The sequence below is a fragment of the Ambystoma mexicanum genome, chromosome 6q (genome assembly GCF_040938575.1).
Source record: "Ambystoma mexicanum isolate Mex_15411 chromosome 6q, UKY_AmexF1_1, whole genome shotgun sequence".
Lineage (NCBI taxonomy): Eukaryota > Metazoa > Chordata > Amphibia > Caudata > Ambystomatidae > Ambystoma > Ambystoma mexicanum.
This window is the reverse complement of record NC_090937.1, coordinates 1074091821-1074117988: the sequence shown is the minus strand read 5'-3', so window position 1 is coordinate 1074117988 and position 26168 is coordinate 1074091821. Positions and strand designations below refer to the sequence as shown.

Below are 26168 nucleotides of genomic sequence, written 5' to 3'. Positions count from 1 at the left end.
AACACTTTCCCTACCCGGTCTACCTTATGTAGGCTTTCTTCTAGTTATAGCTCTTATCACCTAACTTCGAAGTCCTTTGAGGCGATCCTTTAGTCCCTTCTTGTCCCCGGTATACCTTTCCTCTTAGTGTTTCTCTGCCTAACTGCAGACCACTCACATCCCTTCTTTCTGTCCCATGTTTCCTCTGTCGGCACACTGGTCCCTGCTTCTACCTCCTTTAGGCCTATGAAACTCACACCTTCCTCGCAGGATGAAATCCGGTAGTGTCTGCCATACCATTCGAATACCAGGCCGAAAGGAAATGTCCAACCGTATTGAATATCCTTTTCACGAAGAAAGCTCACCACTGGGCCCATTTTATTCTGCTTGATAAAAGTTATCTGGGCCAAGTCTCGGAAACATTTTAGGTCCAATCCATTATATGACAACTGTTTCACTTTCCTTGCTGCCCCCAATATTCTTTCCTTATGACTGTATTCATGTAGGGCTGCCAGCACATCTCTCGATCTTGTGCACAGTTCTTTCCTCAACAGACCCACTCTGTGGACACGATCCAGTTTCAGTTCGGCGTCGCCATCTAGTTCTACCAAGTCAGTGAATGTTTGCAAGATTGCCGCTTTGAGATCTTTGTCCTGTATTTCCTCGGACAGGCCCTTTACCCATATATTTGATCCCCTGGACTGGTTTTCAAGGTCTTCTGTTTGTAGCTCCAAGTTATGTGTTGCCTGCGCTAGGTATTCAACCAGTTCATCCATTTTCCGGGCATCATCTGCAAGTTCTTGGAGCGCTGTCTCATTCGTATCCACTCTTTCCTCTAATTTGTTCACATCTCCTTTTATCTCATGCACTGTTGATGCCAATTCCTCACACATCTTATCAAGCTGTGCCTGAACTGTCCCAGCAATTTTATCCCCAAAGACCTGAAATTATTGTTTAAGAATGAGTTGTGTGGGTGGGTGCTGTTGCGCGATGCAAGAGTGAGGACGTGTTTGTCGGCAGCTCTGCAGGAGCCGCAATTATCCTGATTATTATCCTGTTTTCTGCCTATCAATTGATGCACAACCCTGTTGCTTGGCAAGGCGTTACCTAACGGGAAGAAAAACAGTGCAACCCGACTGAGATTGGGAAAGACTAAGAATTTTCCCTGCGCAATACGACAGTTGATCCGCATGGACCACCATCTTGTTGCCGGCCCACAGAACTGTTTAGGGGATTGACCAACGGGACACCGCCGACCGCCTTCTGAGGCGGATTGGAGGGCACAACACAACCCATGCTTGAACACCCCGGCCGCTACACAACGCAGCCTGGAATTCCGGAGAGTGCACCAGCCACGGTGGCTGTGAGGACCGCCGGTCCGACGAGGGAGAGTAGCCGTTGGGTGGCAGTTGAAAAAGAAGCTGCAATGACCCGGTGAGGCCTCCCGCTGCGCTGAGAGCAGGGGCTCACCGGGACTCGAGTACTACAGTTTGGCGGGAGGGAAGCTGATCCTGTGAGGAGCACCCTATTGAGGACCTTTCATAATATGGTTATATAATCCTCTATAACGGGAAGCTTGTAACATGCGGATTACATCCTGCAGCGCTGAGGAAATGGGACAGTTTGTGCACCAAAGCATTTTCAGATCGGGGATTGGCGGAAATCGGCCCCGCGGCTACATCTGCTGTACCAAGATAGCGGAGTGCAGCCCCTACCCTGGAGCTGTGGTGTGCCTGTGGGAACCCCAGGAACACCTCTACCATACCCGGACTCTCCTGATCCACTTTAGACGTGGATGAAACAAGAGGTGCCGGACTGACGCTTGATTTCAGCCGTCGGCTGCCGTTGGCGGGGAGACTACGCCGGATTAGTGAGGACTGCCACTGGGCTCTAGTGTGGGGCCCATCGGATCCAGACAGCTACATCACGCTCGAAGGGAGTTGGAGCCTGTGCACTATGCGCGGACAGCCCTTTGAAACTAGCAGCCTGCAACACTAGGTCTATACACTTGCACACTGGGATGCTAAAATAGTTCAGGCTGCGCAGTGTTTCAGGACCTGTGACACCGGCTGAAACCAATTAAGCAACTATACCGGCTTTCTCCTGATAGCGGAAAGTGCCCCCTGCCTGAGCTACCGGGGACCACGGGGTCCCTAGCACGCAACTCTTGATCAGATCAACAGAGAGTGCAAAACGAGTTACATCGCCCGCCACCCTAACAAAGGCCATAACATTTCGCAGTAAACATACCTCCTGTGCCATTAGGCTTTAACTCTTTCTATGACTGTTAAAGCCCTCGGGTTGACTCTATAAATCCAACACCACCCCTGCTCCTCCTCAGTACTATATGCACAATGGTCAAGTATAAACTCAAGAAGGCCTCTACCCAGAGTAGAATGGAACAGTATACAATGACTGTCACAACTGTTCCTACTGATCAAAAAACGCCATGCGACACAGTGGCAATGGAAGAAAACCTCTCCCTACGAGATGTGATGAATGCCTTTGCTAACTGCTGCACCTCCATGGAAAGACAAATGGATGGCATCAGCGCGGATGTGTCGCTTCTGCGCCATGACCTCCCAACACTATCCTCCCATACAGGAGAGGCAGAATGGCACATTTCTGAACGTGAGGACGGGCTCCACACAGTGGAACAACAGATGTCAAGGGTGATGGCGCGTCTAAAGACATTGGAGGAACGTGTGGACGAGGGTGAGGGCAGATCATGGCACAGTAACGTGGGGTTGCCTGAGAAAGCAGAAGGGCCAAACATGGAGCTCTTTCTTGAACAATGGCTGGTAGATATGTTTGCACCCAAAACATGTTCTAACTTCTTCTCCATTGAAAGGGCTCACCGCATGCCGTCAGGACGACCTATCCCAGGTGCACCACCACGCACGGTATCTGCCAGATTGCTAAACTATAGGGATTGCGACGCATTACTACGAATGGCTCGTGCAAAAGGGTCAATTACCTACAATGGGTCCCGGATTGCTTTCTGTAACGCTCACCTGATTCCCACGGAGGCGCTGATCCCGGCTGGGCTGCTATCGTTTCTTCAATTGAGAAGCGTAGAGCTTGGACGACTCTCAGGACTGGGCTTCCTCTTATCGAATGTCTTGAGTTTTCTGCAGGTGGAAGAAAAAGGGTTAATCACCGTTTGATGGGATTCCTTCTCCCACCAATCGCCAGTTTCTCCCACAGCCTAGTTTTCTACTTGTCTCGGCGAGCTCTCACCTTAGGCGTATAAATGCTGAGCTCTCCATCCTGCGTCTGGTGCAGAGGTGCGTGGATTCCAGTTACGTCACTGGATGAGTTCAGTGTTGAGGCTCAAGTCTTTTGCGGCCTTAGTTGTGGCACTGGTGCTGGGATGCCGAAGAGCGATGCCGCCGTTACTGCACGAGCGGATGCCTGTAAGTATACTGTAGTCTTTAGGCTTTAAAAGATGGGCACCTCAATAATGTCCCTTTTCTTTTGTTTCAGGCCTCGGGATGCTGTGGGCGTAGTTTTCCGTTGCCGCTGCACGTGCACGTAAGTATAATGTTCGTTGGCCGCTTTTAATGGCACCTCTAATAATGTCCTTTTTCTAGTTTTCAGGTGCCGGGATGCTGCAGGCTTTATATCCGTTGCCACTGCACGTGCCGATGCACGTAAGTATAATGATCGTTGGCCGCTTTTAATGGCACCTCAAATAATGTCTTTTTCCTGTTTTTCAGGTGCCGGGATGCTGCGGTTGATGCGGCCGCTTCTGCGCGTGCAAAAACTGGTAGGTTAAGATGAATGCGACTGCCTTCACCCAAACCCCTTTTTAATTATGTCCTTTGCCTTTCAGGTGCAGAGAAGCTGCCGAAGAGAAGGCCGCGGTTAGCTCTGTTGCAATCACGGATGGATCAGGTAAGCGGGCGCGGCTGCGAGCGAGTTGCACTTTTCTAACCTTATGTTTATTCTTTGCAGGTTTTGCCGGTGACTGGATTCCGGGATCTGGTAAGTATTGTTCTGTGTCTTTCTTCATCCACTGGTTGCTGCGCGGAAGCTGAAGATGACTCTGGACCTGGAATGCAGGAGCTGACTCGGTGAGCGTCCTGCTGCTGCTGCAGAATAACGCGAAGCACGTGTTTTCCATCGGGCGTGGTTTAAATAGCAGAGAAGTGCTTCCAGTGTGTGTTCTTCCACCGGTTCCACCGAGGTAAGAAAAGAGTTCCTGAATGGAGGGAATAGTTCCTCCCAGCCCTGATGGCTGGGGACTTCAACCAGACTGGATTGTTCTGGGTAAATATGCAGCATGGTCTGCCTCAGGTAAGTCCACCCAAGCATTATTACACTGCTTATCAATATGAGCCCGGCGCCTATGGCGCCGGGACTGAAATCCTTCATGAGCCTGGCGCCAGGACACGGTCCAAAGGGCCCCTGTAGGGGTCTGCTGGATCCGGAGTAGTGGAAGACGGGTCTGCTTCCGAGGGCGCTGGGCCAGTCCTGGCCCCTCGGGAGTAGCGCCTATGACACTTTCTTCCCGGACTACACCAGGGAGGTGCAACACGCTAGACAATCCTTCGACCAACTTAAAAAACATTTATATTCCATGAATGTCAAATATGGCCTGTTGTTCCCAGCGCAGTTAAAGAAATATCATAAAGGCACTACAGTGCACGTTACAGATCCCCGGGAGGCTTGGAAGTGGAACGAACAACATCTGGAGGGCAACTGGGGGCCAGAAAGAAACAAGGCGAATAACAAACCCTGAACCCACCCCAAGCGAACCCCTCCGGAACAGCGGCCGGATGCGCAAGAACCAGACTTAGCTGCACCCACAGACAACACCTTAAGGAAACAAACTGGAGGAAGACTGAGAAAATAACTACATTGTGCACTGACAAGGGCCTTACTGATGGGCAGATAAATCCCTGCTCTGTAGTGGACGGACTGTGGGGCTGACGAGGCTTGGATAATTGCTGTGCAGTACAGCGCACCCCCGCCCCCAAGTTTTGATTGGTTGGGTTAATACGGTTTACCTTTTTTGCTACAGAATACGCTGCAGATTATTTTCTGGGCGGAATATGTTCTTGTTTTGATGCTGATGGACGGTTGTTTTGGCTATTAATAAATGTTCGGGCGACAGATGCTTTGGATTGGGGAAAAGTATGGGGTGGGGGAGAGTTCTGCTGTTTTTGTTCTTGTTCTTATACTAACATGTCTGAATCAACCATGCATTCACTTTCCCGAACCACTGTCTATACAAACACAATACTTCCCGGATATCATCTGACAATCAGGTGCACCCTCTGTTCCCGGTTTTGGAATGGCCAAGGGTAGCAAGAGATCTTTGAGGTTCCATACATGCAACGTTAACGACCTGGGTTCGGGGATTAAGCGACTTCTGGTTACCTAATTTCTCAATAGACACTCCCCTGACATTGCCCTCCTCACCGAAACACATTTGGCTGGTACAACATGTACCTTCTTTCGAAGAACGAACTATCGCACCGCACTCCATGCAGGTTTGTCTATGGGCTCCAGGGAAGTCTTGGTTTTACTTCACAAACGGCTTCCCTTTACTCTATCTCTGGTCAAACAAGACCCCAGAGGTAGGTTTGTGCTGCTACAAGCTGGACTATGGGGAGAAACCATAGCAATTCTTGCAATATGTGCCCCCCCGCCACTCACCACAGAACTACTTGATGACATAATAACTATACTCACAACCCATCCACCAGACCTATGGGTCCTCTGCGATGACTTCAATGATGTTATGGATGTGAGACTAGATTGCACACATATACGTGGGAGGAATCGCCAAGCACGCACGAAGCTGGCGGCCTTTGCCTCTGCACTTGGTCTAAGTGACTTGTGGCGGGAACACCACCCACTAGATCGTAGCTATTCCTATCATTCCAGGGTCCACGCCTCTCTCTCAAGGCTGGATTATTTTTTTCTCCCAACAGTAGATGCACATAGAGCGATCACTGTGAGCCTGCTCCCTCGAGGAATCGCTGATCATTTACCCCTAATGTTAGAACTCAAGACGAACAGACCCACTACAGCCCCCTCATGGTGATTAAACAACTACTATCTTGGCTTTCCGGAGTTTATTGACCATATCCGGGATAAGACGACTGCTTATCTTGAAATCAATAACGATACCGCACATAGCCCAGAAGTGATGTGGGAAGTGTATAAGGCGGTGCTCCGAGAAGAGATGTTCTCCTGGATATCCGCCAATAAAAAGGCGCACCTGCAAAAGGTGATGGATGCAGAAAAGGAAGTAATTGAATGAGAGGCAAAACACATACTTATAGGGTTGCCCGACACACACCGATCCCACCTGACGGCCAGAGAACGCCACTAGAATGTTGCCCTGGACAATGCCAAATAAGCCCATTCCTAAATGCGCACACGTATTTACGAAACCGGAGACAAGGCTGGCAAAATACAGGCCTGGCTTGAGCGACGAGATGAAGGAATCCACCATGTTAGGGAGATTCTGACTGTACAAACTGGGCTGGTGCAAACGGATTGCGATATCGCTGAAGCTTTCATGGATTACTATGCTGCACTCTACAAGACCCCGACCATACCAATAAATAGTACCATGCTTGACAGAATCACACTACCCTGTCTATCCGAGACTCAAAAAACACAGCTAGATAAAGACATCACAGAATCTGAAATTGCGACGGCAATTTCCCAGTTACACTCTGGGAAGACGCCGGGTCCCAACGGCTTCCCCATTGAAACATGGAAAAAACTGTGAGGGGAAAAAATGGCTAGCCCCCTACATAAAATGTTCCTCCATTGTAAGGAACAGGGAATCCTCTCCTGTGATCTGTGCAAGGCTAACATTGTAGTTATCCCCAAACAGGGGAAATCTCCTGAACTGTGTAGCTCTTATAGACCAATTTCATGGATTAATAGCGAAACAAATATTCTTGCAAAGGTACTTGCGGCTAGACTGCAAACGGTGTTCTCTTCTCTAATTCACCCGGATCAATGTCGCTTTATGCCTGACAGGTCGACACGCATGACCATTCGTAGACTACATCTGATGCTGGAGAGGGCACCTATCCTTCAAGAACTAGCTATTGACTCTCTGGGAAATTATGCGGAGGATGGGATTCGGGGAGACCTTTTTGGGTTGCGTCCAATTGTTATATGAGTCTCCACTGGCGTTCCCGTTGGGGAGGGGGACACGTCAAGAGTGCCCCCTAGCCCTGTCGCTATTTGCAATGGCTATTCAACCCCTTGTTGCACTGCTCCGTCAAACAGAGTCGTGGGTGGGGTTTTGATGGCCCGGGGCGGAGAGGACAGGGTATCGCTATATGCAGATGACCTCTTGATATATATAACTGAACCGGTTCGTTCTTGTCCAGTCATCATAAGAATGCTAGAGCAATATGGTGCATTCAGTGGGCTACGAGTTAACCAGAGTAAATCGATCTTCTTCCCGATTCAAAGTGTGGACCTCATAGTTTCCCCAAGTTGCCCATTCCCTATTGAATATGACCATCTCTGCTACTTGCGGATACAGATAGCAAAAGATCTTTCTGAATATCTAACCCATAATTTATACCCCATCACTGAACGATACGCTACTGATGCCCGGCACTGGACACTGCTTCCATTGACCCTACTGGGTAGAACGTCCCTTTTCAAAATGCTTGCACTGCCATGCTTTTTGTACATCATGCAAAATGCCCCTCTGCAAATCCCCGACCTGGAGTTTAACAAAATAGAGGGTATCCTGAGAGGTCTCCTCTGGGGAGGGGGACATCCATGAATTCCTCTTCATACACTACAACGCTCTATCTGGGAGGGCGGGATAGGGCTACCACATCTTCAATCATAGTATTGGGCAAGCCAGATGATGGTTATCAACGACATCCTTCATGGTGACCCAGAGCTACCACACATTAGGGCTGAGGTCATGGGGCAATGAATATATACCAACCCCTTGGCAGGTCGCCTCCCCGGACGATGGCAATACACACAGCATTAATATGGAGGGTAGCCCACAAGCATATAGGTAGGAATAAAAAAGTGACTCCGGTACAAACCCTATGGAGAAACAGTAACTTGCCGGAAATAAACAAACTGCCGGTCTGGTCGGAGTGTGTGAAGGCTGGTGTTGTGACGGTTGGTGACATGCTTACAGGGGGAAAGGTAACCCCTTTCGAAGAACAGAGATGCAAATTCGGTCTTCCAGTATGGAACATTATCACTATCTCCAACTCATCCAAGCACTGCACACCTATCTTCCCTTAATTTCAGATATGCTAGAATGTAGACCACTGGAGCGAAACATTCTTTTGGAACGTATACTCACCAAGGTAACTTCCACAATGTATACTGTTATAACCGCATTTGCGACAACAGAATTGTCTAACCTTAAAGCGAAGTGAGAAGTGGATGTGGGGACCATTGAACGAGAGGACTGGATAATGGCACTGATGAATCCATGTGATATTGCAATTTCTGCTAGACTCCGTCTGATACAACTCAAGGTTTTACATAGGGTGTATTATCCAAGAGTTGCACTCCACCGTTGGAAACAAGCTACTAGCCCTAACTACCTACGCTGTCATGGGAGGGAGAGCATGTTTATCCATACCCTATGGGAATGCCCCCAGGTCTAACGCTACTGGCAGCAATGCTGTGATAAACTAGCAGGTGTGTTGGGACGAGAGGTACCAATGGACCTCAAGATGCTATTATTAGGGATTGGTGAAGATGGAACTACTAATAGCTATGAGAGACTCTTTCTGTCCACAATGACGGGACTTATCAAACATAATATTGCTAAATTGTAGGGGTCCCAGGAGTGCCCTCTTTTTGCACAATGGGTTGCTGATGTAAACATGTGCAAGACCATGGAACATCGTATATATACGTCAAGAGGATGCCCCAAAAACCAAAAAGGCGACAAAGATCTGGCATAAATGGGAGGAGGGGAGTTGAGAGCCATACTGTGTTTGATATCTTGAACAGTGGGTCGGGAGGCGGCTGAGTGCTGGGGTTCGGGAGGCCAAAGTGTTGATAAAACAGATATGTGACGTCGAAGTGAATGTTTGTTCTGATGTATCACTATAAAATAAATAAACTGTTATATTAAAAAAAGAATGAGTTGTGTGACCGCCTGGTCATCACCTTGACTTCCCATATATTCCTGTTTTTCCAGACTTCCTTCACCCTCAGGAGCGGTTCCCATGTCTCTTCTCCACATCTTTTGTATGGTGCCTTCCTGGGTTTTCTTCACACCTTTTGATAGTTTGTATCTCCTTCCCCCTATTTTAAGACATCCTCAGATTTTATACTCTTTTGCCTAAAAAATAGTCCTCTGATGCTGGAAAGTACGTTCCCGTACAATATCAAGCTCAGCCTGGGTTTTGTGTGAGATCAGAGCTACTTGTGCCTTTTTTGATTGCTGATGCCTTTGTCACCAATGCAGCCTTCCGGGATCAGTCTCTTCGTGTAGGTGACTTTCATCTCCCACTTTTGTGCACACTCACTCGCTTCACTCTGGTTGCTGTGGCCTAGTCCATTTGCCAGCGCTGGAGCACTGCTTTCCCGGGGTCTCAACTCAGTAGCATAATTATTTTCTCCTGATTATCACCGGAGGTATGGCTACATAGAGAGTAACTTTGCTGTCCTTTGCACCACACTTGCGTGCAGCGGTGCCGTGCCACCAGAGAATCTCAGTCACCTTTGGAAGGGTGGGAAGGGAGTCTCTCCAGCAGTGTTACTACCCGAGCTCCCTTGTGCCAGGTGGAGAAGCCAGAAAGGAATCAAAACACTCCAAGTACTTTCTCTCTTTATGACCGCCCTCTGAAGAATCTGTTTACGTCTCCATTCAGGCCCACTCGCACCTTTGGTCGGATGCCGGTGGGAGCTGTCACCCTGTTCCTAGGCAGTGCCTGATTCCCCAAATGCTCACCGACCAGCCGTTCTGTCCTCCCTTGTCTCCTTAGGCCGTTCGGGAAGCTTCCCGTTCCTCCGTCGGATACCGCTGTCCCACACATGCGTCCCCTGCCAGTTCCACGAGGTCCCATAGGTCTGCTCCTCTTCTCCTCTTGTGCCCTTGTCTCACTAGTCTGGGAACAATGGCGGACGTGCTCTCACCGCTACTACTCCATCTTCCGGGGTGATAACATCCACGCCAATCCTCCTGTATTCTGCCCCAAGGTCAGGCCCAAATCATTCCTCATTTAGTCAGCTTCCACTACTCTAATTTTTCTGCACCCAGGGAGGGTATTCGCATGCAAAACAGCTTAATGAAGGTGTCGGAAGGCAGGATAGCTACAATTCCGGTGCTCTCCAGTCGGTGGCCATTTTGGAATCACCAATTTCGAATGGATTATGTCCTCCCAAACATTCCTCATCTTTGATATATTCAAGTCTGCTTTCAGCTTGCTTTGGAAAACATTTTCATAGGGTCGAGCGTCATGCAGCGTCGAATCTTGGTCCTCAACGGCCTCCGAAGCGTCCTTCGTGACATCGATGCTGATTATATATTGGCACGCGTGCTGACCGTTACCTCAGTTTCATTTTTTCCACATTGCTGCGTGCTTCGGAGCTACTTGCCTCAGCGATAAAACTTCTTCTTACTTTAAGAAATGGCCTCCACACCGAAGATGGACTTCATGCGGTGTTCGGAGTCTGGGGCCAAGATGTCGATTACAGACCCGCACCTTGTTTGTCTGTGGTGGTTGGGATCGGGCCACAAGGTCGATTACTGTGGCTCGTGCCAGTCAATGACGGTTAAGGCCTTGCAGGAAAGGAAGGGGAAACTCGAAGCAGGTAAGCCCTCTTCCAAATCCCCGGCCCTTACCCCTTTGAAGAGGAAATCTTCCTCTGATTCAAGAGATGTCTCTCCTGTTAAAAAACGTTTGAAACATAGGCCTTCGAGGTCTAGTTGACGACGCTCATCATCCTCTTCCCATAAAAAGGGTAAGAAACGATGTCACAGGTCCTCGTCGACGTCTTCATCTTCCTCTTCTGAAAGAGTTAGTTGCCCAAAAAAGAACTCAACTCCAGCACAGTTAGAAAAATTCTGCTTAAAAATGTTAGACATTTTTTAAAAGACATGCTCCTCTGAGTGTTCCTCTAAAGGAGTCAGAGAAAAGTGGCCATCCCTCAGTGTCTATTGAGAATGGTAGGGAGTCCCGTGTGTTCCCTTGTTGTGCGCCTAAGAGTCAGAGAAGAGATGCTCCTCGACATAAATCGAAGGAATCTTCTTTGACGCACAAGAAAAAGCCAGTGTCTGTTACCTCAAAACATTCACTATCGGCATCGAAGCCTTCTTCGAAGAAATCAACATGTTTGACACTTGAACCTTCGAGGCATATAATTCATATTGAGCCTTTGAAGGAACATAAGATGTCAGCGCATTCGTCGACAGTTTCAAAGAAACTGTCAAAACCTTTGACGCCTTCGACCTCATCGGAGCATTCTTTGCTCTCGAAGATTGTAAATCTATTTGTGACAATGAGACAGTCAGGCGGTGAACCGACACTCTCTTTGTAGAACCGACCAGACGTGGAGGCAGGAGTTACGGGGAGCACATGGGCATATGAAGACTAGGAGGAAAAGACTTGCCAGAGGTCCATACATCGTGCCCTGCAAGGAATCAGAAGAAACCACTGCTGAATAAAGAAGGAGAGACGGAAGGACTCTTCCTGGAAAATAATTTTTGTTATTTTGTTACATATTTTGTTAAGTCTGAATAAAGACCAGATTTTCTTGATTCAACACCGCCTGGCTGTCTCATTGTCACAAATTTGGTGGCAGCGGTGGGTTCCAGAAACACGACATGGAGACAATCATCAAGGCGTTGGCCGATGGACAGCAGCAGCTCCAACAATTGGTGCAGGTTCAGGATCACCAAGCCCAAGCAGATCAGCAAGCACTACAACAGGCGCTGCAATTACAAGCTGCCAGCTAAGATGCACTAAAAAAGGTAACAGAAGCAGTGGTGGCCTATAGAGGAGCAACGCCTGCCCCATCAAACATACTGCAATAATACCAACCAGGGGATGACCCAGGATATTTCTTCACAAACTTTGAAAGGGTTGCTAGAAATTCCCAATGGCCTGTGGATAAATGGGGACATTTTATTGCACCGTTATTAACGGGCTGTCGTAAATCTCCCCCCGTCTCACCTGGGATCGCTTCTTGTTCTGTTCCGCGGGAGGATTCCTCTTGTGAACGGATCGGGTCTTGTATAGGCTCGCTCGAGTCTCGTCTGTCTCCAGCGCGCGTTCAGAGTTCCAGGAGGTCGCAGTTCCAGGATGCCCAGGAAGAAAGTAGCGGGCGCTAGGGTTGAGGATTCCGGGAGCAGATTTAGAGGGGGAAAGGAGGTAGGAAGGAAAAAGGGACCAGGAAACTAGGAATAGTGGATTCGCCGAACAGCACACACACATCTAGTCACTACCTAATGATAGCGTTCAGACGCGCGGGGGCGTGGCCAATTTATAGAACGTGCTGTGTCCGACATAAAGGCTAGTGCGAGGCAAGTCACTTGGCACTGCCATGTTGGGAGTAACAAGGAATACAAGCCCCGTCGCGATAAGGACCAGGAAGTCCAGAAAGGGCAAGTTCTATGGGTCATGACACGGGCTCTATGCAAACCCCAATGGGGACACAGCCTACGCTGACATCAAAAGAACCATTCTAGAAAGGATGGGCGCGGATGAGGAGGCTTATCGTCAGAAACTCAGAGAAACCAGACTGCGCAATGGAGAGACTCCACGGCAGCTGTACTACTGAGTCCATGATTTAACCGAGAAATGGTTAAAACCAGCCAGCTGCACTGTTCCGGAAATTCTAGAAAAAGTGAAGCTCGAACAGTTTGTGGATGCCCTCCCCAGTACCATGCAAAGGTGGGTCCGTCAACAACATCGACCCACCCTTAATGAAGCAATAGATATCGCTACCGCATTCCAAAGGCAGGAGGCACCAGGATAAGTCCATTGGAGGCAAACAAAATAGTACCTACCGGGGCAACACTAACAGTTGATCCGAGACCAATACGAGTGGAACCCAAGGGAGCGACATGGACACCCACCAACAGACAGCCCCAATGTTTTGATTGCGGGGAATGGGGAAGAATAAACCGGAACCAATGGAAGTCGGATATACCCAGACTCGTGAATTCTGAAGAAGACGATAGCCTTACCTGGTAGAGGTCCGTATCAACGGTGTACCCCGACAAGGCTTGATCGACAGTGGAAGCAAACAAACAGCCATAAGACCAGAAGTAAGTGTATCTGGGAAAAGGGGGGAACAAGAAATACCGGTTAAGTATGTACACAGGGACATCAAAATATACTCATCCGAACAAGTCACCATAGAAGTAAACGGGGTTAGTACACCAATGGAGGTAGCCATCATGCCACATATACCAACCCCAGTAGTAATAGGCACTGATCTACCCAACTTTGAAGACTGTGTCCGAGACACAGAGTGGTTAACAAAAGCTCCTTTCTCCCATACAGACATTATAGGGAGTAATGGAAGGTTAGCTAGGAAATCTAGGAGGGAAGTGAGGGAAGAAAAAAGAAAATGGGTGGAAAAGTTCAGTGGGCTGGTAGACTGGATTCCGGAAGATAAAAGGGTCTCCTTTAGAAGCGAAACAATATCGGACCCGACCCTACGGAATGTCCGGGAACAAGCGATGGAAGACCTGGATAGCCAAGCTACCTATCCTAAATAAAAAATCATGAGGGGACTGTTATACAGGGTTACAAAGAATCAGAATGACCAGGAAGTAGAACAGCTACTAGTACCCACAAGCTTCAGACAGTCCATTATGGAGTTGGCCCATGATAATCAGACCGGAGGACATATGGCTTGGGAAAAAACCCTAGAGAAAGTCCTAAAAAGGTTTTATTGGCCAGGGGTCTATCGCAAAGTGACCATATATTGTGAGGAATGCTCAACATGCCAGAAAGCCAACCCAACTAAACCACCACGTGCTCCTTTAAAACCCATGCCCCTGATAAAAGAGCCATTTTTCAGGATTGGTATGGATGTTGTGGGACCATTGGAGCCCAGTAGTCACGGGTTCCAATACCTGTTGGTAGTAGTTGACTATGCTACAAGGTATCCGGAGGCCTTTCCCATGTGGGGAATCAGTACCCTGCAAGTTTGCAACCAGTTGGTACTGTTCTTTGCCCGGGTGGGTATTCCATCAGAAATTGTAACAGATCAGGGCAGGAATTTTGTGTCAGGAATAATGCGGAATGTCTGTCAACAGTTGCAAATCAAACAACTACGCACGTCCATCTATCATCCCCAGACAGATGGCCTGGTAGAGCGTTATAACAAAACTATCAAACTAATGCTCAAGAAGGTAACGGCACCTACAGGAAAGAACTGGGACAGAGCAGTACCTTGGGTCCTCATGGTATTACGGGATATCCCGCAGTGGTCAACGGGATTCTCACCCTTCAAGTTGCTATTGGGTCACCAACCAAGAACAGTACTGGACATAGCTAAAAATGAGTGGGAGGAACAAGAGGAGACAACTACTCTAACAGATTACGTGTTAGAATTGAGAGATAATCTGACCAAATTAAGGGAATTGGCCAGGGATAATCTAGGAAGATCACAATTGGCCCAAGAAAAATACTACAATAAGAGAACCAGAGTCCGTCACTTTAAGATCAGAGACCAAGTACTAGTGTTGTTACCCACAAGCCATAACAAGATGTTGGCGCAATGGAGGGGGCCATATAAAATAACAGGGGTTTTAGGCCCAGTAAATTGCATGGTAGAACAACCCGATCGGAAAGTGAAACACCAGCATTACCACGTGAACCTCCTAAAGGAATGGAAGACATCGGACCGAGAGACAACAAAAATCCAGGTGGCTATTCGAGAGAAATCGGAATCAGCTTTTGCTTCCGTTCAGTGGGGAACACAACTTACCTCAAAAGAGAAAAAGGAACTGGAGGAACAACTCAACCCTCTAAGAAACCTGTTCTCCTACTTCCCAGGGTAAACCCACCTAACAGAACATAATATAGAAACAGAAGCAGGAAAAACAGTAAGAATACGGCCTTATCGCCTTCCGGAATCCAAAAGGATGGCAGTACAGACAGAAGTAGAAGAAGGAACAAGTTACTTACCTGTAACTGTTGTTCTCCAGCATGGGTCTGGCATGGATTCACATGCTCATGAATATTCCCCGTCGTCAGGCCGGGAATCCTCGGTATAGAAAAAATCAGTATCAGTTCTGCCTCTGGCAGCCATCCTCAGATTTGGTAGCACGTAAAGTGGCAGTATGACCAAGTGAAGAGCCGCAGAGGGGTAGGCGGGAGGGTTCGCATGTGAATCCATGCCAGACCCATGCTGGAGAACAACAGTTACAGGTAAGTAACTTGTTCCTTCTCCAGCATGGGGTCTGGCATGGATTCACATGCTCATGAATAAGAGAATACATAGCAGTACACACATGCACAACCATGGGAGGTGGCAACAGGCTCAACATTAAGCAATACAACAACTCAACATTAAGCATCTCTTACCTCCTCACCAGGCTCACCTTAGGCGAACAGGTTGCGCAGCACTGCTTGGCCGACCCTGGACTCCTCCCTGGAGTCCCGATTGACGCAGTAGAATCTTGTGAAGGTGTGCGTCGACCTCCACGTCGCAGCCCTGCAGATGTCTAGCAGGGGCACACCAGACAGGAACGCCGTGGTAGCAGCGATTGCTCTGGTCGAATGGGCTCTCGGACGGCTGGGCAGCGGTCGGTTTGCCAACCGGTGACAGTGCATGATGCAGCCGGAGAGCCATCTGGAAATGGAAGTCTTCGAGAGAGCCTTCCCTTGATTCACAGTCCCAAAGTTCACAAACAGCTGTGACGTCTTCCGAAAACTCTTTGTGCGGTCCACGTAGAACTTCAGCGCTCTAGCTACATCCAGCGAGTGCAAAGTCCTCTCGGCCGGCGACGAAGGTGACGGGAAGAAAACTGGCAACACCAAGGGCTCGTTGAGGTGGAAATCCGACGGCACCTTGGGCATAAAGGAGGGGTGCGTCCTCAGCACCACCCTCGTGTCATGAAAAGTCAAGTATGGAGGCTTGCAAGATAGGGCCTGGATCTCTCCCACTCGTCGTGCGGAGGTGATGGCCACGAGGAAAGCTGTCTTCCATGACAGGAACTTCAGAGGCGCCGAATGCATAGGCTCGAATGGGGCCCCCATGAGCCTGGTCAGCACCACATTAAGCTCCCACACCGGGGCAGGAGCCTTCACCGGCGGGAATGATCGGAATAGTCCCATCATGAATTCTTTCACCAGGCGATGAGACCACAAGGACGCCCGTCCCGTAGTCCTGGTATATCGGGAGATTGCAGCCAGATGTATTTTGATGGAGGCGTGAGCCAGTCCAGCTTTGGCTAGCAGCAGTAGGTACAGCAGTACTTGAGGGGCCGTAATCCGCAGAGGGTTAATCTTCTGTGCACGGCACCAGACAGAGAACCTCTTCCATTTATGTCCGTAACACTTGAGAGTTGAGGACGTCCTGGCCTTTGCAAGAACCTCTCTGCAGTCGGCCGGGATGTCGTACCCTCCAAACTCTAGTGCTGCAGGAGCCAGGCCTGCAAGTTCAGCGACTCTGGGTTGTGGTGAAGAATGGCGCCTCCTTCTCTGGAGAGAAGGTCTGTGTCCGTCGGCAGCTTGACTGGTGTGGACGTTGACAAGTCCAGAAGGTCTGGGAACCAGATCTGTCTCGGCCACGCTGGTGCGACGAGGATCATCCTGCACCGGGACCTCTTGAGCTGGTTGATGAGCCGGAGCAGCAACGGCAGCGGAGGGAATGCATAAAGAAATAGGCCGTCCCAGGGGAACGAGAAAGCATCGCCCATGCTCCTCGGCTGGGGGAACCTGCTGGCGAACCTCCGGCACTTGGAATTCATCGCCGTCGCAAAGAGATCGATTTGGGGTTCGCCCCATCGTCGGAAGAGTCGATCCACTTGATCCTGGCGTAGTTCCCACTCGTGGCAGGAGCGCAGCTCCCTGCTGAGTGAGTCGGCGATCGTGTTTTTTATTCCTGCTAGATGAAGAGGCACCAGAAACATCTGTTGGGCGACGGCCCAATGCCACAGATCCTGGGCTTCCTTGGATAGGGCCGGGGACCTGGTTCCGCCCTGCTTCCGGATGTAGAACATTGTGGTGGTGTTGTCAGTGAAGATCCTCACCACCTTGCCCTTGAGGGACGGAAGAAAGGACCTGAGGGCCCAGAACACTGCGCGGAGCTCCAAAATGTTGATGTGGAGTGACTTCTCCTCCGGGAGCCAAAGGCCTCTCGCGTGAAGATCTCCGGAGTGCGCTCCTCAACCTTCCAGGGAGGCGTCCGTCGTCACCTGGTGAGCTGGGATCTGAAAGTCTGTGCCTGCCGACAGATGGGATCGGTTACCCCACCACCGGATCGCCTGACGGAACGTCTCGTTGAGAGGTATCCTGTCCTCGAAGCTGCCCGTCGACTGGACCCAGCGGGCGTCGAGGAACTCTTGTAAGGGGCGCATCCGAAGCCTGCAAAGGCGCACCAGATAAATGCAGGAGGACATCATCCCGAGGAGGGACTTGATAGATCTTACCCTGGCCATGTCCGTGGCCAGCAGACGCTGCACCTTGCCCAGAATGGTCCTGGTCCTTTCCTCCGACGGCGAGGCCAGCCGCGCCACTGTGTCGAGCTTGGCTCCCAGAAACAGGGCGACCTGCGACGGAACCAGGTGGGATTTTGGAAAGTTGATGGAGAATCCCAGGTCCATGAGCAGTTGGACGGTCTTTGCAGTGTGCTCCACGGCGAGCTCCCTCGTCCTTGCCCGGATGAGCCAGTCGTCCAGGTAAGGGTAGACGTGGATCCCCTGTAGGCGCAGCCGCGCCACCACCGGTGCGAGGCACTTGGTGAACACCCTGGGTGCCGACTTCAATCCGAACGGGAGGGCCTTGAACTGGTAGTGCCGCCCTTGGACCACGAACCTAAGGAACCTTCGGTGTCTTTTTAGAATGGGGATGTGGAAGTACGCATGCTCCAAGTCAAACGAAGACAGGAAATCGCCCTCCTCCAGCTATCCCAGCACGTGCTGGAGGGTGACCATACAGAACTTCTGCGCCTTGATGTACTTGTTCAGTCGTCGTAGGTCCAGGATGGGGCGCCATCCTCCTGTCTTCTTTTTTACGAGGAAGTACCTCGAGTAAACTCTGGAGCCCCGAAGCCTCTTTGGGACGAGCTCAATGGCACCCTTCTTGAGCATCGCCCTTACTTCCAACGTGATTTTCCTTCCTGGCCACGGGTGGAACGCGAGGGCACTTCTTCTGAAACTCGAGGGCGTGCCCTTGGGCCAGGGCGTCCAGCACCCAACGGTCGGTGGAGATGGACTCCCACACGCTGATGAACCTCGCCAGCCGGCCTCCCACCGGGGTGCTTCGGCGGGGGCCCGACCCCACGGTCGGTTCAATCTTGTTTGGAGGCAGCCTTGCCTCCTTGACCTCCCTGTCGTCGACGACGGGCACCACCTGACTTGCCGCGTCCCCTGTAGGCTTCCTGGGACGAAGATTTTGCCGCTTGGCGGTACGTGGAGGAGCCATTGCCGGGTCCCTTGGAGGCACCTTGTCTGCCTCCGGAGCTCCGAAAGGATGGCCGTCGTTGTTGGAGCACTCCCAGTGCCCGGGCAGTCTCTGTGTCTGTCTTGATGGCCTGAAGGGACTCATCAACCGCCTTCCCAAACAGGTTGTTCCCGTCGAAGGGCATGTCCAAAACCTTGGTTTGTATGTCCTGTCGGAAATCCATGGCCTTGAGCCATCGTCGTCTCAAGCAAACGCTGTTGTCCAACTGACGGAAACTGGTGTCGGCGAGGTCCGTTGCCACCGTGATGGCGTGGTCCGAAGCAATCTCACCCTCCTGTAGGATTTCAAGGGCCTCAGCCCTTTTGGCGTCCGGAAGGAAGTCTAACAGAGGGGCGATTTTGAACCACAACTCCCTGTCGTAGCGTGCTACGATAGCCAGGGCGTTGGCCGCCTTCATAGTCATCGCTGCGGATGAGATGATCTGTCGTCCCATCGTGTCCAACTTCCTGCCCTCGCTGTTCAGCGGGGAAGTTGATGTCGAGGCCGATGCCCCCCCAGCTTTCTTCTTTGCCGCCGCCGAGACGACCGAATCCGGGGTAGGATAATCCGTCTTCCCATCGTGTCCAACTTCCTGCCCTAGCCGTCCGGCGGTGAAGTTGATGTCCAGGCCGATGCCCCCCCAGCTTTCTTCTTTGGCGCCGCCGAGACAACCGAATCAGGGGTAGGTTGTGCCCGTAGGCACAAGGGGGCAGCGTCGGGGACCCGGTACTTCTTCTCGTACCGGTCCCTCTTTGCCGGCGCCGTGGCAGGGTTCTTGAGGAGGGCGAGCCCCTCATCCCAGATGTCATCAAGAAGCGGTACGGCGAGGACCGTCTTCCTTTTAGCCCTGCGCCGTTGGTAAAGGAACCCTTCTTTCTTCTTCTCTTCTGGGCAGAGCTGGAAAAGCTCGGATGCCCTGGAAATCATGGCATGAATGGATCCAATCTCGTCGGGCGTGTATCATCCCCGTGGGTAGTAGACCGGGGGAAGGCAGAGCAGGCCGCAGAGGTGGGAGAGGTGGCGTAGGATGCGTCCTCCTCCTCTTATGCAGTGGACTTTCCGAAGGTCCCGGCTCCGGTTCCCCTGTAGGGTCTGGCTCATGTACCTCCGTTGGGGGAAGAGGCAACCTTGTCCTTATCTCTGAGCATAAGGACTGAATCGCTGACAAAATGGCCGCTGAAGTGTCCTGCGGCGCCGGAAACGACGGGCGCGAGGGCTCTTGAGGAGCCTTGTCGGCGACACCGTCGCTCTCGTCGTTGCCCTCGTCGAGATCCCTCCCGATGGGCTGGGCCTCTTCCACGACTTCGATGAGCTCTTCTTCAGAGGTCATGTCCGTATCCACGATGGCCACCAGCCCCTCCCCCACCTTTTCCAACGAGGACTTCGTGGGGGTCTTCTCAATGGGCCTGAAAGACGACTCCCTCCGCGGTGGCAGGGAGACTCTGGGTCCTGAGGGCGCCTCCACTGGTGTCACCTCCACAGGCTGAGCCAGGGCCGCGGCGACATCCTCAATCGAGGTCTTAGCAGGGTGAATTAAGGCCATCGTCACCTTCTGGACACCTGGGGCCTTCACCTTGGAGGGAGGGTCTGAGCCTCGCTCCCCCTCTACCGGAATCTTCAAGATCGAACGGGGCCTCTCCAGAAGCTTCGCCGGGTTCTCGACTTCCTCTTACCCGAGCCAGAGCGTTGGGTCGTGGTTGATGGCGCCGGGGAGGAAAGGACGTAACAATACCCGCTGACCGGCCGCGGAACTGTGGCCTCGCCGCAAAGCAATGGTTCCTCCCACCTCCTCCCTTCTCGCCGTTCCAGGTCTTCCCATCGGGTTCTGGCTGGCCGAAGGCTACCAGGCGTTTTGTCAGCCAGCCCAGGGCCGTTGTAGCTGCAGGTCTGGTCGAACTGCCGCGGAACTGCCGTCTTGCAGTGATGCGGTGGTTCGGTTCTCTGAAACTCGTCTCGTGGCTCCAAAACTTCTCCTCAAGGGTTTTCCTCTCTATCTCCAGGGATGGGTCCTTCTTTGTCCGTCCACTCTTGGTGGGTGTTCTCTTCTTTCCCTTTTGTTTGATTTACATCAGCCCTTATCCTCGGGTTTTCCACTCTCTCCATAGGCTGGCCCCGCCATTCTCCAAATATGGGTGCTTCGGGCTGTTTCATTTTACTGGGTACAGTGGGCACCGGGTTCTCCTTTCCCCATCCACTGGGTGTTAGTCGTTCCTGGACACTCTCTGAGTCGTCACACTATTCCTGAGCCTAAATCGTTCCAACCCATTTCAAGACCTGATTTGTTTAGGCAAATGGGTTCTATCTTTGAAGATGATGAGGAGGAAGAGGATCAGCCCCCTTTAAATATGAATATGGAACCCCAAATGTTTCAGAAGAATTAATATCAGAGGAGTCCAAGATGCAGAATCTTGTGGATACATTAAAGGAAATCAGTAGTTGGGAAACATCACCGGAGACAGTATTTGGTAATGCTGAGATAGCTGGTTACACTTATCCTTCATACAGAATGGTTATTGGTAAAGTAGCTGAATATCTGGGATGGTCCAGATCTGTAGCCACTCTGGAAACCGATGATCTCACCGACATCTTAGACAGTGGACCAATGGACCAATTAGCGAAGCTGTACTACCCTTCCATGCAGCCCTGAGAGTAAGGGTAATGGAGAACTGGTTAAAACCAGATTCTATACCATCTGTTAATATGTTATTGGCAAAGAAATACAAGACTGCTTTCGTGGATCCTCCATTTCTGAACAGGCACCCAACGCCTGAAAGTTTAGTGGTTCAAACAGCAACAACATCTTCAACGGCTGCAGCCTATCCTTCTGCTCCAGCAGATAGGAAAGATAGGAGAATTTACTCTTTGGTTTGAGTTTTTTTATTGCAGGAAGGCGGCCTCTCTCTCCGGATTTTTGATTGACCCCTTTTCCATTGGTTCCCTAAGGGTATTTCGTCAATTATTGTTAGTCTTTTTATTTTGGGTAAGTGGTAAGGGGCATCTGTTAGATAGACATGCCGATTCTGTAGCCTCAAATATGCCCCATGCCCTTTGCATCATCTTGGAGTCCATGGTAGCTGTGTTTGAGGGATGTACAAGTGCAGCATTGCAGCATGACCGCACAGTCTATAGGTGGCCTGGAATCTGCCTTCCTCTCTGGTATGCAGTCATTTTGGTTTTGTTAACTGCTTGGAGTTAAAGATTGGTTTCTCTCTGTAGTATGTCCCAGTCAGGGGCAGGGTTTCCTGGGATGTGTATGCCTGGTGTGATTTTTTATGGTTCTGCCGTCCTTCGGAAAACCATGACACAGCAACTCAGACAAGGTGACTAGCCCAAGGAATCCCCTTCCACACCAACCTATCTGGGAGGCACATTTGGGTACTCACCACGCACCGTACTGGACCGCTCTGAGGAGTGCGAAAAGAAGACCACATCCTAACTCTCTCGACCTGTCTGGCCTGTGTGAGCAAATGAAAGAAAATTTCTAATGGATTGTGTCCTCCCACGTATTCCTCATCTTTGGTATTCGATACCCAGCTTCCGCTGCTTCGGAAAAGAATTTTCAGCAGAGGGCACTGCGCGTCGATGCAGTCGACGCGATGTCCCTCGAGGGCCTCTGCCTCGAGGATGATGTCATCGAAGACCTAAATAGCATGCGCAGCACCCGTGGGCTTCAGTTCCGTTTTTCTAAGTAAGTTTACGCTTTGAGAACTACAGCACGCTTCAGTATTTCCTTGCGAAATATACAAAAATGTTTTCGTCTTCGACACCAACTACCCCGAAGACCGGGTTTATAAAATGTCAAGACTGCGATGCCAAGATGTTGCTGACTGATCCTCATCGAGTATGCTTGTGGTGTCTCGGTGTGGAACACAAGACCACGGCCTGTATAACATGTCAATCGATGACTGGAAAATCTCTGAAGGCGCGAAAGGGGAAATTAGCAGTAGGTAGAGTCCCTAGGAAATCCCCATCGACTACCCTGTCGAAGAAACCTTCTTCTGACGATGCGAGAGGTGACTCTCCTCGAAGAATGAAGGCAAAACGGTCCAGGTCAAGAAGTGTCTTCCACCACTTATCGTCGTCGTCGAGGAAGTCAAAGAAGAGGCACCATAAGTCGCCTACTTTGACGTCCTCGTCCGACTCCTGCCGAATGGGAAGCAAAATATTCAAGAGCCAAAAACCCTTGACAAGCCATGCTCTCACCACGCCTTCTAAAGCCGGTAAGGAAAAGCCTTGAACCAAATCCTGCACGCCCTCGAGCCCGGGAGGAAGGCTAGATCCACATCGAGAGCCGTCGAGACCTCGGCACGATGAAAAAATCATCAGGGGATACTTTGAGTCATAAGTCAAAAGACAAGTCGGGTCATTGACGCCATCGAAGCCTTCAGTTCAGTGCCATCGAAATCAAAAACGTCTTCCTCAAAGACATCGATGACTCGTCTGGCACGAGAGTTTTGAAAACCTTCGACGCCATTACCTGAAAAAAGCTTCACTCCTTTACTAAGGATTTCTTTAAGTCTCAGACTTCTATTTGTTTGTTTGTTTGTTTATTTATTTATTGTGCGCGCCAAAACCCAGGGGTTTTCAGGGCGCAATGTACAGGAAAGGTTATAAAAATGCTTTCAACTTAGGGGAGTAGGATACAAGGTTACATCATATTAGGCATACAGGCATACAGGCAGTTACATTAATTACAGAGGACAATACTATATACAGACAAAGTCCAACCATGAATTACATATTTACAACAGACAGTAGGTCATTTACAGTTGAAAGCTGTCGACAGAGCTAGAGAAGATGCTTTGGGTAGAGAAGGTCCAAGATAAGCGCTGGAGAGGTTAGCGGTCGTTTTCCATAAGCCACTTAATGGTGTATCTGAGATTAAGGTTTATTTGGTCTGCCCTCAAGGTGGGAGTGAGTTCCAAAGCTGCGCTGCTTTAACAGGGAAGCTATCGCCTCCAGCTTTCATTAGTCTGAATCTGGGTATGATTAGGCAATTGGCGTTAACCAATCTAGTGGGGTGTGGAGAGAGAGTTTTTTTTAGTAATTCTCTGCACAAGGTAACAAGGGGCAGCATTGTTGAGGTATTTGTGAATACGTGACACTGTTTTTCCTGGATTTTATGAGGCCAATGAGCCATCTAATAATTATAGTATGGCACACCAAATGTCCCAGATAGCTTAATTTCAGAGGAGTCCAGACTAAAAGATCTATATGAGAATTTGCAGACAGCCAGTGGAGTGGACACAGAATTAGAATTTGGAAAGCCTGAGTCAGATGAACATGCATATGCCTCGATTGATGTGTAGTTTGGACTCCGATAGTTGATGACCAGGGTAGTGGATACCTAGGATGGAGTGAACCTGCTCTCCCTTTCGCACAAGATGACCTTACTGACATCTTTGATAAAGGTCCTCAAAAGGATCCCATTTTACCTTTCCACATTGCTCTTCAGAAGAGAGTAAGGGCCAATTGGGTAGCACAGGAGTCAAGTCCGGCAGAGAATAAGAACTTGACAAGAAAATACTGTCCATCAAGTAGCGACCCCAGCTACTTATCGAAACACCCTACCCCAGAAAGTCTGGTCTGGTGGTGCAGCCGGCAACCGCTACCTTAAAACAGGAAGCCTATCCAACCATCCCATCGGATAGGGATGACAAAAGGGTAGATGCTTGGTCCATAAAGGTATTTTCTGCTGGGAGCATGGCTCTTAAATCCGCCAACTCCACATGTGCCTTGGCAAAGTTTTCATACACTCTACTGCATTTCTATGGTGGCTGAGCATATTCCCAAAGCGGAGGAAAGAGACGGTTTCTTAGCCATTGTTAAGGATGGCAAGGAAGCCATGTGCAAGTCTCTTCAGTCGAGTCTGGATTCTGCTGACAGCATCAGCAGAGGCATGGCGGCAAGCACCGTAATTCATAAATTTCGGTTGGAAAGCAAGTCTGGATTTGCACCGGACGTGCAGTCTAGACTCCTTAACATGCCTTTTGATGGGTCTCATTTTTATGGCAGCAAGGCTGACAAAAGCCTTGAGAAGCGGCAGACCTCGATGGTGGCGTCCAAATCTTTCAGTGCCACTACTAGGCAGCCTCAGCCTTTTCATCCCAGTGGACCGTCTTGGAGGGGTAGATCCTTTCGCTTCTACTCCTCAGTTGGAAGAGCGAGAGGGATAGCTGGTCAAAGAGGCCAAAGAAGATTCCCTTGTGGTGGACGAGGGAGAGGTGCAAAGCCCACTCAAGCAGGGGTATCTTTACAAACAGCCACTGCTTCAGCTGCCCCAAAACCTCTCTGGGGTCTTGAGTCACGACACCCCAGTGGGAGGCAGACTGTCTCAGCATCTGACAGGATGGCGAGCCATTACTTCAGATGTTTGGGCATTAGAAACCATAGCCCAAGGTTACTGCCTTCCCTTCATTCAGAGACCTCAGAACTATCCACCCGGGAGCCATTCTTTGAAGGTTCCAGATCTGTTCCTTGTGCAGGAAATCTTGACCCTGCTAGAAAAAGGTGCTATAGAACCGGTACCTGTAGCGGAGAGGAGCAAAGGATGGTATTCTCCATATTTCCTGATCCCCAAGAAGGATGGAGGACTGAGACCCACCTTGGACTTGAGATACTTGTAAAGGTTCCTCCGGAAGGACAAGTTCAAGATGGTCACATTTTCTCAGATACCTCGGGCCCTCCAACTCCAGGACTGGATGGTGCCATTGGACCTTCAGGATGCTTATTTTCATGTGCCAATCCATCTAAAGCACAGAAAGTACCTGAGGTTCGCCATTGGCAGTTCTCCTTATCAGTTTCGAGTTCTGCCATTAGGGTTGGCCTCTGCCCCGAAGGTTTTCACCAAACTGATGGCGGTGTTGGCAACAAGTGTCAGGAGAGGGGCGATTCACATCTACCCCTACCTGGACGATTGGCTAATCAGTGTGCGTTCTCCCGAACAAGTCCTGGATCATCTCAACGTCACCTGCCATACTCTTTACAGACTGGGCTTCTCCCTCAATTACAATAAGTCATATATGACACCATCCCAAAAGCTCCAATTCATTGGAGCTGTACTGGATACATCCTTGGGAAAGAGCTCACCAACTGAAGTGAGGGCTCAAGACATTCTGCAGATGGTCTCCAAGTTTCAGAGTACCCAGCATCTCCCGGCCTTCGACTTTTTGAGGTTGCTCGGCCTCATGGCATCCTGTATTTTTCTGGTGCCAGAGGCTCGACTGAGAATGAGATCCCTTCAATGGGCTCTCAGGACACAATGGTCTCAGTTCTCTGGCAACATGTCAGACCTACTTCAGGTTCCAAGCAAGGTTGCACAGGATCTTCTGTGGTGGGCCTGCGAGGACAATATTCTGAACCATTTTTGGCAACCATGGCCGGAGATAACAGTAGTGACGGATGCCTCACTCACAGGGTGGGGAGCCCACACCAACAATCTGACAATCAGCGGTCATTGGTCTCTATCGGAGTCCAAACTACACATCAATCTTTTGGAGCTGAGGGCAATAAGACTTGCACTGAAGGCCTTTCTACCCTCTGTGCAGGGAAAGAATCTCCTGATAATGATGGACAACACAGTGGCCA

The 26168-nt window shown here is 50.2% G+C and overlaps 1 protein-coding gene across 1 annotated transcript in view; it reads left to right on the top strand.

Moving 5' to 3' along the window:
• Positions 1-2333: 2333 nt before the first annotated feature.
• LOC138515308 (tropomyosin-like) overlaps positions 2334-26168 on the top strand; it is a 38809-nt gene continuing 14974 nt past the window's right edge. The window contains exon 1 of the mRNA XM_069630212.1: positions 2334-2694. Coding sequence (XP_069486313.1) covers positions 2334-2694 — 361 coding nt within the window. The remainder of the gene's footprint in view (positions 2695-26168) is intronic.